General features: G+C 45.0%; 1 protein-coding gene across 1 annotated transcript in view; it reads right to left on the bottom strand.

The window, feature by feature from the left end:
- PNPT1 (polyribonucleotide nucleotidyltransferase 1) overlaps positions 1–14106 on the bottom strand; it is a 313627-nt gene that overhangs the window by 122570 nt on the left and 176951 nt on the right. The window contains exon 18 of the mRNA XM_085612380.1: positions 11513–11566. Coding sequence (XP_085468506.1) covers positions 11513–11566 — 54 coding nt within the window. The remainder of the gene's footprint in view (positions 1–11512; positions 11567–14106) is intronic.

Raw genomic sequence — 14106 nt, 5'->3', positions numbered from 1 at the left:
ACAACACATTTAAGTACCAGGTGACAAATTATTTTACAACAGACAACTGAAAAATAATTGTATGCACTAAATAAACTATTCTAAGTGTTAATCTGTGGACCATCAATTGCTTCAAAATTTATGTCTGGAAATTTAACTTGGTGTGATTAATTTCAGATCTGTATGTTTTTAACTATTTCTGAATTAATAATAGAATAATCACATAGTTTAATTCCAGTTTCAATTCTCGTTTTTTTTAGTTGTAGATTGTAGGACATCTCCTGAGCTGTGCACTTGTAAATATTTTTTTGGGGAACGACTACATTTTTAGCTGCCTGTTGCAGACTACTGTTTCCAATACAGAACACATGCCAGAGTAGGCTTTCGGCCTGCTCATGGTTGGATGGCTTTGTTTTCTATCTTTGTCTCTGCTCTTGATTCAATGGATTTCTTGTGTATGTTCTGCCCAGGAGCATGTCAGTCTCTAAATGTTCTCATTGAATGAGTTGTATACTTCCACTGCTAATTTGAGGGAACTTTTTACATCTGAGTTGAGACCCCAGCTGTCAAACATACCTACTGCTTACCATACACAGAGTGGTCTTTGGGAGTGCCCCTTTCAAACATTGGCTTTCTTCGACCAGCCTCTTTCAGCCATTTGCCAGATCTCTTTCCCTAAAACTGTACAATTGTTCCCCCAATTGCCAATACCTTTAGAACCCCTGGAAAGTCCCTAGTTAATGGTACACCTGCAGACACTGCTATCTTTTTCTTTGTGAATTGAGATGTACTATTCTTTAGTTTATCTGCTTTAATAATGATGTAGTCAGACGAGCATTGTGATTCCTTCTTCGGATTCACGTGCTCATCCGGTCTGCGCTCCGACTGTCCACCTCTCTCCGAACGTGTGGCGGATGACTTCTGAATGGAACAAGAGGAAGGTGTATCAGTATCCTGATACCAGTCAGGCTTCCTAATGTTATCACAGTTTCTAAGATTGTATCTTTTTTCAGTGGCTTCCCGCTGAGGAGACCCACCCTGTGATCTTTGTTTGTCTTTATTATTTTGTTTATTATCCCACTTCTTCTTTGTTGAAGAGTCGGTGGTTGATCAGAGTTAACCTTTTCAGAATTACTCTTAAGTTGTGGTTTCCCAGGTCTGGCTTCAAAATGATCTCTACCTAGCATAGCATAGGTTTCTTCGAAAATTTTAGATAATTATCGCTGCTGTTGTGCAGGAGTGAAATTCCTCAAGCGTTGGCATATAGCTAAAGCAGCTGCCTCCCCTTTTATGTTACTCAACATAATACTGCAGAAGCTGCTCAGCAGTTTCATCCTTAAGTCCAGGGCAGGTGCTGCCCCGTCCTCATTCGTAACTTGCTTCAATACATCAGGTAAAATGGCCAGGGCAGGGAAAGGGTACCTGAGTTGTGGTATAAAGGGCAATGAAGACTGTACCCCAAGTGACGCAATCTTCCACTGGGGAAGCAATACATATCGGCAACAAATAGTTAGTAATCTGTGTTGCTCCTGTGGGCCCATATGGGGAAATACTGCCTCAAGCTGGCTTGTTTTTTGTGCCATCCAGAACAGAATTGGCGCTCAACTGGTGGGAATCTTTTGCGCAACAGCATTCAGGGTTTGTGGGCCGATACCCGTAGTAGGGGTCAATTGTGGATGGGCGGCTTCAGCAGTCCACACAGGGTTAACTGTGAGTGCGCGCATTCTGAACTGTGTAAGATTTCTGTAAATGTTTACTAAATCTCTGTATAGTGTATGCATTTCTGTTGCACTTTAATTAGCAGTGTCTGGATGCAGCATGCATGCAGCTAAGACACGGCCGTGCCGCTTCTTCTTTGCTGAGCGGACCTAGTCTCTCATTTTCTGTAATGTGTGGGAGGGCGCTTTTAAACCAATTTATGTGCTTTTGATAAGGAAGAGGAATTTCTAGTTCTTCATCTGAGGTGTATTCTTCCAGTGTTTTATTCTCAAAGTAGGCATGAAACATTTGTGTACGATCATTTGCAGCTAGGAATTTAACCCAGGAATAGAATACCTCTGTCTTGAATGCTCCGTGAGCCTCTACCACGAAGGTAAAGTCTTCACTCGTAGCCAGGATACCAAAGTTTAATAAACTGAGAGTAACTGTGTGTCTGCAGTTCTCTGCTATGTTTAATTTCCCTTCTACTTCCTCATCAGCTTGAACAATCTACAGCCAATACTTAGGATTTTACCTTGTCAGCTGAGGGGGATTCCCCTACCAAGGACGTCTCTGGTTTGAAAGCGAGTAGGAGTCTCTGAGAAGGCACGATAGAACTACTCAGACGATCCGTAAAATAAGAACCCAACCAACCTTGGCAGTGCCATGTCATGTAGTTTCCACTAATCCGTAGGACCTGCGCATTTGTGGACAACATAAACTTTGGGTGAGGTGCCCAGACAGATTCAACGCACCTGTGTAGTATATGTTGACATAGAAACTATTCGCTCCTTGTTTGGGTTAGGGGGGCTTATGGTGGCACTGTGAGCTAGCTGGGCTCTAGGCCAACATTTACTACATGTGTTGACATATCTGCATGAACAGATATGCCCCTGTGATGTCGAAGTCGATTTTTAGATATTGCAAGTATTGCAAGTAGATAGGAAGGCCATTTTGAGTGCATGAGCTGGACACTGGTGTTTAAGAGTTTCCCAGGTACATGATGGCTTCACTGAAACTAGAGATATTTGGTATTAAACATCTCCTATTCATAAGCCTACACTGATGTAAGTGATGGAGTTATTAATGCATGCCCCCAGGGGACACTTTAGAGGTGCCCCCTGAAAACCTACCAACTACTTGTGTATTGGCTGACTGGTGCAGACCAGCCTGCCACCACAGACAGGTTTCTGACCCTGTGCAGGTGAGAGCCCACACTTTCTGACGGCAGAATCAATGCCTGCTCCGGCCGGAGGTGTTGTCACCTCTTCCAAGGGGATGGCTAAGTAATCAGCATATTAAGAGAGGGGGCTTCAAAGGTCTCTGCCACCTTTGATATGTGACTCAAGGCTTCCCCAGACATGGGAATTGCCACTCCGGGGCCATTTGGCACCAGGACAAGTGGGGAAATTAACTTATCAGGAGGAAAGTTCCCATCGCAGGCTAGTACCGCCCGTAAAGTGGTCTAAGTGAAGTGAACACAAATTTTCGAATCCCACCATCTTAGTTTTGGAGGAATTAGGCTTTCTGGGTCAGAGATATGCCCACTTCCCACAGGAAGAGGTCATATAGAGGGTGTAGACACCCTAAAGATAAGTAGCTAATTGGCTACTACCGGTCACTCCCCGTAACGCACATAAATTCAGTATTTAGGTGGCACTCCTGACACCAGGAACTTAGATTTGACAAATCAAGGGGAGAGGTCAAAGAAGAGACGCGAGAAAAAACGCAAACTGAAGACAGCTCTGGACTTTTGGAGCTAAACCCTGTCTGCACCAATTACGGACAATCGTGACCAGTTACTCGTCCTGCAGCTGACCAGCTTCTAAGAACCCCGGGAGTCTTCCAGCCTTTGCAAATTGCTAAATATTCTCCCTTGAAGTAGAGGAGCTACTCATCTGCGGTCCACAAGCACCGAAACGCAACCTCCGGTCGACTGAAGTTGCTGTTCCCTGGCCAGCCCAATGTAGCAGCCCCCCAGGAAGAGGACCCTGTGCTCCTGAAGTTCAGATCTGTCCCCCCACCTAGTGAGATGACCCCAGGACCAACTGGTGTAGCACAGGAACAATACCTGGGGTACCGGACCCCTTACAACAAAGACTGTGAGAATCCAATCTGGACTCCACATGGAGACCGAGCAGCCATTGAGGGACATCAGCACTGCAGACACCTACTTCCCGAGTGGCCCAGCTGTCCTGATTTTGCACCCTCACACGGCGGGATCGACAACTGCAAGGCTCTAGGACGCACAGAGCCTAGCCGACCTTTTTACTCTGCCCCGAGCGCCCCAGCCCGGGTTCTGACAGACCTGCTGTGCCCCCTTCTCCCCAGTAAACCTTGTGAGCCGAGCCCCATGGTAGGAGCTTCCGTTACTTGTCCCCGAGTCCCCCTATGCAGCCTGCTTCTAGGTGGCCCCCTACTTTCCTTCGGCGTAGCGCGCACAGCTACCAATCCGACCAGCACCTCTGCAACCGGACGCCCCAAGGCAGGTAACGAGTAACTGCTAATGGTACTTTGGACCATGGCCCCCTACTACCTTAGGTCCTGAAGGAGACCCCCAGAAACTGATCCCTAAAAACTGTATGGAACATATGCCTATTCTTCCATAGGTAAGCAGTGCTGTGTAAAATCGCATGATATTGAACTTTTACTTATCTGTAAAAATTAATATCTGCAAAAGTACTTACTAGTTTATACCAAGAACAAAGTTCTTGGTATAAACATTTATATAAAAATATGACTTATTTTTTCTAAATTGGTCTCAGATTAATTCTTGAGTGTGTTTCGTTTATTACCTATGTAAGAACAATAAATGCTTAGCACTATCCTCTGATATGCCTAACTGCTTGCCAACACAACCACAAGAAAGAGCACTTGGGTTATAATGTGTGCCTCTGTAAAGAAACTGGGGTTTGCCTGGACTATTTACACAGTGTACCTCATTTTGGTCCACTATATAAAGAGCCAGCTTCTTACACCAGTTGAATAGGTAATGGCCACCTCTGCATCACAACACACAAGCTTCATCATTGTAAGCAATCTTGGAATGGCTTTGTGTGCAAGCATGTGGCAGAAAGCAGGGGCAGCTATCACAACAAATATATACACAGGTGCTGCCTTTTAGAAGGGCCTTTCTTTGATAAGAAAACATTCCAAGATAACTGACAATCGGGATGTATGCCTGTTTATGTGTTATGATGTTCTGACAGCCATTTTGGCATTAGTTAATACCAAAGAAAAAAAGCAATGACAAAGTCAACAGCTCAGCCTTTCAAAGCAGAGACCTATTGACTTTGTCAATGCTTATTAATGTATTTATTGTGTGATTTATGGGGATGATCCTCCCCCACCCCCTAATTCCCACTTTATTTTAAGTTTACTTACAGGGAGACCCATGTCTATTTCACTCCTATTATCTTCCCTCACCCTTGCTAACATAATATACCTGCATGACATTTTCATTTTTTTTTGCTTTCAGATTTGTCCTGTTTTATTTTTCAGCCAATGAAATGTTGGGCCCCTTTTTCATGTCACCCTATTAAATGTGTAACTAAAAATATAATACAATGCTTCTACAGTGGTATGGCGTTTAATTTATAATGAAGGTAGGGTTGCTCTAGTGGTTCCTTACTTATTGGTTCCCTCTGACATTTCCTAACTTGCACGTCAATATACCCCTGTGCATAGAAAACTGGCTGTTTGGTTATCTCTCAAAAGCAGTTGCCGCAAATACGATCACAATACAAAATTAAGCCATATATACCCACACACACACATACAGATATGTATATGTGGGACATTGGATTTTATTGCAGTACCCCACACTTATTGCCTGGTATTAGATGTAACTTTGACTGAAGTGTACTAGGTTCCTGCTAGCCAGGTCCCCAATACTAGTTTTCTTTCCTTTAAAAAAAAAAAAAAAATGTACAGTTGTTTCCCTAATTGGCAAACCTTTAGCACTCAATGTACGTCCCTAGTAAATGGTACCCTGATTACCTAGGGCCTGAGGTACAAAGAGGGTCCCCAAGGGTTGCAGCACGAATTTTGTTACCCTAAGGGACCTCTCTCCAAGCACATGCACTACTGCCATTGCATGCTGCATGGCTTGGTGCAGACAAAAGAGAAAACATGACATATCACACATCCTTGTCTCTTATGTCCCCTACCACTGCATATGTATTGTAACTCACCCCTACAGCAGGCCTGACAGCCCTAAGGCAGGGTGCTTAATATTATATGCGAGGACATATCTGCGTGAGCAGATGTGCCCCTGTGCTGGTCAGCCCTATTTCAGCCAGGGCAAGTGTCCAGGGAAACCATCCGAAACCATGTAGTGGACAATGGCGAAAATGAGTTCCCCGGCTACATGCTGCCTTCACTGAAAATAGGGATCTTTGGTATCAAACCTCTCCACACTGATGCCAGCCTACCAGTCTCTGGGGTGCTTGCTGACTGGATTCTAATAGCCTGCCACTCGAGACAAGTTTCTGACCTCTTGGAGACAGAGCCTTTAGCTCTTAGGAGGTCAAGAACAAAAGCCTGTCCGGAAAGAGGGTGTAACACCCCTCAAACAGGATGACCTGCTGATTAGCCTCCCTGGGCTGGCGAGCTTCAAAGGAGTCGCCGCCTTTGGAATGCCAATCTGGCTTCCCTCACAGGAGAGGAAGCCACCCCCATGTCCAGAGCCCCCTTGGCACCTGGACAGGAGGGAAAATTAGGTATTCAGGTAGGCATGCCACCCCCAGGCTAGTACCACCCCTAAGGTGGTCTAACTGCGGGGTAGAAACGACTTTTCAGAGGTAGCCACCTTTGTGATGGCATACCCAGGAATTCTGGGATAGGGTTATGCCTACTTACCACAGGAAGTGGTCATATTGGGGCTGTAGTGGCCCCAAGGGTCAGTAGCCCATTGGCTACTACCCTACACTCCCTGAACACCCCTAGTTTTCAGTATTTAGGGGAGCCCCTGGCTCCAGAGAAGAAGATCCTGATGACCTAGGAAGAGAGAGGACACTGAAGGGCCGCAAAAGCAGAAGAAGACTGAAGCGAGCCCCTGACTTGGCCCCAGCCCCGCTGGCCTGTCTGCAGCCCTGTCTGCACCAAAGTCGACTCGTCCTGCAGCTGAGATGCAAGAAACCTGAGAGGATTGCTTGCCTTCAACAAAAACTCAATACTCCAGAGAACAGTGGACTGTTCAAGAAGAAACTACAAAGAAGAGACTCTGAGGCCTCTGGAACCCCCAAAACTAGACACCTGAAGCCACCACTGCACCCGTCGCCGCCGGCCCGAGTTGAAGTGGGCCAAGAGTGCAAACAAGGTTCCCCAGCCCACCAGAGCCCGAGTCCATCGCGGCTTCACCCCTCCTGGACTGCCCAACATCGCCTGCAGCCTCTGCACGCAGGTCCCCTTGACTGTGACTGCTCCAGTAAGAAAAACCCAACGCCTAAAGACCCGTTTGCACCCGTCGGCCCAGGGCCTTGGAGAAGAGGACCAAAGGCGACCACGTGTCCCCGAGCATCGCAGGGCCTGAGCCCATTCGCTGGTTCAGCTGAACAGGCTTCCTAGCCAGAGTCTGCAGCATTTTCTTCCAGAGACGGATCCACATTGAACGCATTGGGCTCCCGACCCTGATTTGCACTGCGTACCCAGCCACCTTCGTGCCGCTGGTAGTGTACTGTTGGTGCTGCTTTAGGCCTTTCCCATCACTCACCTTAACTCCTGGAGATTGGTCCTGTAAGTCGATGTACTGTACCTGTTTGCAGAAATTTCCATTCCTTCTATACGATAACATTACAGAACTCAGAAATTGCAGTTTCCAATGTTTAAAGTGAAAAGAATTCCTATTTAAAAACGTACTTACCTGAACGATTTTTCTCTGATGCCTAAATTGCGTTTTTGAGCAATTAATGCTAAAAAATGTTGTATATTTCACGCCACAGAGGATCCGCAGATCCGACGGATCTCAAATTCACTGCAATTTAAAAATAAAAATAAAAAAGGGCAGTCTCCCAGGGTAAAGCTAACAATACACCCCAAAGTGGGCCAGGGCTCAGGGGTGGTGGTGGTAAAGATGGTGGTGGTGGTGGAAGGGCGGGGGTGGGAGCTGAGGGGGAACTCGCCCTCCCCAAGCCTCTGAGAGGACCAAAGATCACATCCGCTAGGGCTGTCTTTAAAATGAAGGGAAAGGGGCATATGGTCCCATCCCCTGGAGCCCACAACGTAAAAAAGGAGAGGAGGCAAGCGCCCCCCTCCCTGACTCTCACTAGGCCCCGGGACTCCTTACCTGGGGCCAACATTGCAAAAAAGGGGAGGCGGTGCCACCCCTCCCACTTGAGCCTCAGTATTGGTTCCCTAGGGAGCTGTCGAGGAACAGGATTTTGAGTTGGCTTTTGAAATTTACAAAAGAGGGAATGGTTCTGATGCGAGGGGGAATAGAGTTCCAGATTTTAGGCGCGCTCCCGGCGAAGAATTGTGCCACAGTTTTTTGTTTTTGAGTTTTTAGTGGGATGAGTAGGAGGGAGTTTGAGCTTCTGAGGTTCCTGGCCTGACCGGCTTTTTTGAGTGTGGCCGCCAAATATTCGGGTTTGCCGGTGTGCAGGGCTTCATGTGTGAGGCAGGCTGTTCTGAAGCTAACCCGCATTTTGACTGGGAGCCACTTAAGCTCTCTGAGTGCAGGAAAATATTGTCAAATTTCTTGATTCCAGGGACCATTCTGGCTGCCGCATTGAGAGTTGTTTTGAGGGGAGCCAGATGTGATTTTGCTATTCCTGAGAGGACTGCGTAACCATAGTCCAGTCTTGACAGCACCAGAGCTTGGGTGGCCTGTTTGAGATCACTGGGCGGAATGAAAGGTTTTATTTTGTTCAATAGCTTTAGGATAAGGAAAGCGCTCTTGGCCGAATTCTTGATGTGTCTGGTCATGTCCAGTTTGGGGTCTAGCGTGATGCCTAGTGATTTGACAGAGTCGGCCAGGATGAGATTCCCGTTGAGCACATCGACGGCTCTTAGCCATTCAGCAATTTGGGGGTTCTCCTCTTTGTTCGAGATGAGGAGTGCCTCGGTTTTGTCGGGGTTTAGTTTAAGGTGATTACATGACAGCCAGTGTTAAGCATCTCTCAGTACATCATTGAGTCTTTGAATGTCTCTGATGGAGGCGGTTTATATATGTCTACTCCCACCTGATAGAATATCTTTTTAAAGCTCCCGCTGGGTGGGACCAGACATGTCTACCCTGCCCGCAGGAATACAAGCAGGGAAGGCATGACTGCCCTTACTAGGCGGGAGCTTCAAAAATGCTCCAGCCAGGTACAAACTGACTTTTGTATCCCTGCCTGTGCTCTTGTGGGCAGGGAAACACACATTTCTCCCACCCGGCAGGAGCAAACAAAAAGAACAGCTGCTCCCGTAGCACTGGAGCACTGCTGGCTCCTGCAACATATGGGGGGCTATTTGGGACCATTGGGCCCACCGCTGCAGCCCACAACATGCTGTTTGGTGGGTGCCCTGGGTGGGCACCACCCTAATAGTGAGACAATCCTTGGGGGAATGGGGTCCCCACGTTCACAATAGGCTTGGGGAGGAGGGCCGACTCCCTCTCCCCTTTAAGTTATTTGCAGCCCTGGATGAAGGGAGCTCTGGGGTTTATTGAGGCTCGGGTGCCGCGTGGTGGTCCTCCTCTTAACATTTGTTTTGGCCCCAGAGGATGGGTTACTGGGGCCACTATTGGCTCAGGTAAGGGGCCATGCACCCTCTTACCTTAAAGGTCCTGAAGTTGGGGTTCCCGGGCCCCTTGTGGCTCGAGGTAGGGGACCACGCACTCCCTCCACTACACAAATATGTTTTGACTCTGGAGGATGGGGTACCCAGGAACACAGTGGATCGGAGGGCACGTGCTCCCTCTTCACTTAATAAAGAAAAAAAAGGCTGCGTAGACAGTGTGTGGCGTGGTATGGCTGCCTGCAAGGAGATGGATGCAGGGGCGGCCTGGCACGCATGGACAAACACTGTGAGCGACGGGGGTTGGTTTTATGTTTGATAATAAGATATTACGTTAAGTTAAAAAACCCTCGAAATTTACTGAAAAAAAACAAAGGTTAAAGTAACGTTAAGTGAAAATTTCAGTGACGTCACATTTTGAATGTACAAAAACACTGACATTTACCATTTATAGGTATCTCAAGTAACTGCCCTAAGGTAACTATAACTCACACCCATGGCAAGCACTGCTAATTACTCCACAAATTACATTACTCATGAGATCTTCTATGACAACATTGATAATATCACTGCAACATTTGCAATGAAATTATTGATGAAAAAACTGTGCATGGTGGGAGCGAGAGTTATAGTTACCTTAGTTACTTGAAATAACTAATTGGAAAATCTCCGGAGTTTTTATGGTTAAAAAGTTGTGACTGAAATTTTCACCTAAATGTAACATCAAACTCTTTTCATTAAAAAAATTATATATATATATATATATATATATATATATATATATATATATATATATATATATATATATATATATATATATATACACAAACATACACACACATATACACACACATACTTCAGTTGAATAGAATTTCTATTCACAACCTAAGAACAACAAAACATAAAACGTTAGCACTTCTATTGAGCTACAGAACCAAACGATTCCACAGTGCAATGTTTTCAAACTCACAAACAATGTCACTAATGACATCAGATACATCATCAATGACATCACTGAAGTTGCATATGGTTGTTTTTTGCATGAGCAGGCTGGTTCTGTAAATGCAGCATTGTTTCCTTTGAATTCTGCCACCCTGGTTATAACTAGAGTCTTGGTATAGCAGGTTCTTCCTTGTGGTGGGTGCTGCCAAAGGCCAGGGCCTATGCCCACAGTTTGAGTATAGCCAAAGGACAAACCTTGTGGGCTCAGGAGGAAAAGGATGATTAACGCAGGGCTGGCCGCAGGCCACTCATTGCACCAAGAGCATGTTTCACTAAAGCTGAAGGCCCTGCACAGTCTGTAGGGGCACGGCGCACAGGCCACCAAGACATTACTGAGAACAGTCAAATTCCATTCCGTACATCCAAAGGCCTACAGGGAACAGAGACGCTGAGTGATTTCAATCATGGGATATCATCAGCAATGTCATTTGTGACATCATGTGTGTTTTCATCAAACAGTGCATTGTGAAGAGAGAGTTATAGTTGCATGACTCAACGTACAAGGCATATTTTAGATGATTAAGGTTTTTATCATAATCCCAAAGTCTCTCCAGCATGTTTTTCAGAGGACTAGGTACACAATAGGGAGGTAAAATCCAGTTTTAATGCTTCCCAAAAATAATTTCCATCACTTGTAACTAATGAACATGAAATAACTGTGGGGTTGTATAAAATGTCTTGTTGCCACATAAGACCCACAAGAAAAAAAGTCTGAGCCGGTCATAGCCCGCTACCATGTTCCAGGTCCAGAAAATATCAAGAATTGAACCACTTAACAAAAAACAGTACAGGGGACTGCATTCTTAGCAATTCATTCTATTAACAGACTGAGGGAAAAGGATATCTTACAGTCTACAGTCATTATTTCACCTGGACTATAATGAAGAAAAGAAATTCGAACTTTTTTCTTCCATTCATCACTTAAATGAACCGTTTACTGCTCATTCGCAATGCACTGATACACTGAACCATTCATATTGCTCATTGCCCAAGTCCTCAACAGCAATGGCTTGCACTTTGTGATGTCATCAATGAAAAGTATTGTTTAAAATATGTTTGCAAGGCAGTAAACAGAGATATGTAATAGGCTCAATAGTAAAATGTAGTGTTTTACCTGCATCCATTAATGCCAAACTTCCTCCGCATGCAGAAGCCATCGATGACGATCCTCAATAGAATAAAATAAGCCAATTAGATCATTTTTACCATGAACGGGAGAGTTTAATATGTCACCATATACTTTCACACATCTTGGAATCTCCAAACTATCACTTGAACGATTATTTGAAGAGTGATGCTCCTCTGAGCTATTCTTATCTCTCCTCAAGGACCTTGGACTCAAGTGAATTGATATCAAGTGCATTTCTTATTTACTCTGACCCTAAAAAGAGCATGGTACAGGAAAGGATATCCATTTGCCAAGTATTTAAAAACACTTACTGGAATGAATGGAAAGTTTTCGCCTCAACAACATCTCTTAGATTGGACTGAACTTCCTAATACCTAGCAACCTGAAGTAACTAAGTCAGCACATTAGGTCCTAATGGTAAGAAAGTGATTTATTATTTGGGGGTGGATGGTAGTCCACCAAAAGTAATAAAGTCACCACCTTGTTAGGCCCAACATAAAGTTTTAATAATGTTAAACTTGAACTCAACCCCTGGTAGCTATGGCATGGAGCAGACAAGACATAATTTAGAGAACATATGTAAAGTATTTAGAAGTACCAACACAGTTAAAAAGTTAAAAACACAACACAATAAAAATCCCACTCCAGTTCATAAAAATAGAGAAAAAAAATTAAATGAAGAAAATGAAGATTCAAGGCAAAAAGCGCCAATCAGTAACCACTAGTCGGGGTTGACCTGGGCTTTTGCACAATGTCAGGCTGATCGCAATGGAAAGCAGTTTGGATACAGCAAGAAGGGTCATCCCAGTCAAAGATTTTACCTTCCGTTTTAATCTTTGAAACATAAGTTAAAAGCCACCACCAAGGCAAGACGAAGTCTGTTTGAAGAGAGATAGATATTGTTGGAGGTCCAGCTAAAGCTGTTAGTTTTGGAAAAGCTGCAAACAGAAGAAAACCAAATTATGCACCCAGGGAAGTCCTCTTGTCGGAAAGATACCTTCGTCCAGTCAAGATTTCTACATTTGACGGTCTCCAGGAAGGTTGCATTGAAGTGGGATAAACTTGCCGCAAGAGTCCGCTGGACTTCAGGTATAAACCACAGCAATCAAGCTTCAATAGTAGGCCAGAAGCCATGTTTTTCTTTTTCACACAAGTGGATGGCATGATAAGTGCTGCAGCGGAATTTACCCTTCTATACCATGGGTGTATTTCAGTACCATATACTATGGCCTTATAGGAAAGTTAAGTATTGTAATTAGGAATTAGCCAATTTGACCATATTTTAAAAGACCATACCATTTTTGTGCTTTTTCATTCCATTAGGTTCAACTGAGGTGTGCAGAAGGAGAGATCTGTGAGAGTATATTCCACAGTCTTAATCACACATTTACAGATGGCTGTTCTTCCCCTTGTAAATTGCACCTGTGATTACAGAAAGTACACGAGTATGGTGGATTTCATGCATTCACAAACACAGGTGCCGGTATATGGCTTCAGAAAGAGAGGCAGCACAGAACAATGATGTCCCAATTCGTAAAGAACAAAATAGCAATGGTAGTGGTCATTATAAATCCCAAATAAATTTTTGCCAACCCTGTCAAGTTGCGTGAGGAAAGGGGTGAAGCAACTATTAGCAATGATTCACAAGCCAAGTTCCATTACTATTAATGTTTCCGAAGGGGTTCAACTCTTTGCAAAATGTCTATTTGTACTGCAAGGGATTACAGAATCCCTCAGACCAAAAAAAGGTGAGACTGTTTGCAGCACGATGCTGTTGGGACAGAAAAGCCCCCTGCACAATGATGGACATGCACCCCTACAATGAGTGCCCCCGCTGCAACGATATCTGGATCCTTGGTACTGATTTTTGGTCATGGGTGAACACGGATCACACGACTGTCTAAAGGTAATGCAATCTGTTTAGACTTGGGGAGGAGGGGAGGGGGGTACACCAAGTGGTACCCTTGTGAAGGTAGAGGGCTACTGCCCTTACCTGGAGTTAAGTGTCACATGCACCGTGGTGGCATCATACCCATTTTGTGTTCAGCAGAATCTGTAATGTGAACAGGCCTGTATCCCAGGTGTGGGGCTACTGGGCCATTCGTGTAAAGTTCTGTGCAATTAACTCACCTTTTGCCTGTATGGGTTGTGTGCAGTGCCATACATTGTGTGATACTTGCATTTGTGTGCTGGGTTGGTACATAACATAGAGGCCTGTGTATTCTACTTTGGATGCACAGGTTATGTAGAGGCTGGGGAGGTGAGAACTGCAACACCCAGCCAAGAGATGTGTAATTCTAACATTCCTGATGGGGGAACATGCACACGGACATGGACAAGCACACACAATGAAGGGAGAGGAACAGACCATTTTCTGTACACATCAAGGGGCTCTTTGATTCCCGGAAGAGTTATTGGTCAGTGAGGCCTGAGCTCATTGTCAGGGAGATGGTGAGACTGATAAGGCTGGCATTAACAGGGAATCTAATAGGGAGGAAGGCTTAGTCCTTTGAACCTTAATTGGCTATATTTCAGTAATGCTGAAAGCCAGGTGTGATCCCCAGTTACTCCCTTGGCCT

Source organism: Triturus cristatus, chromosome 6, assembly GCF_964204655.1.
Source record: "Triturus cristatus chromosome 6, aTriCri1.1, whole genome shotgun sequence".
In the NCBI taxonomy this organism is placed as follows: Eukaryota; Metazoa; Chordata; class Amphibia; order Caudata; family Salamandridae; genus Triturus; species Triturus cristatus.
Note: the sequence above shows the minus strand (reverse complement) of the source record. Positions and strands in the feature narration are given on the sequence as shown.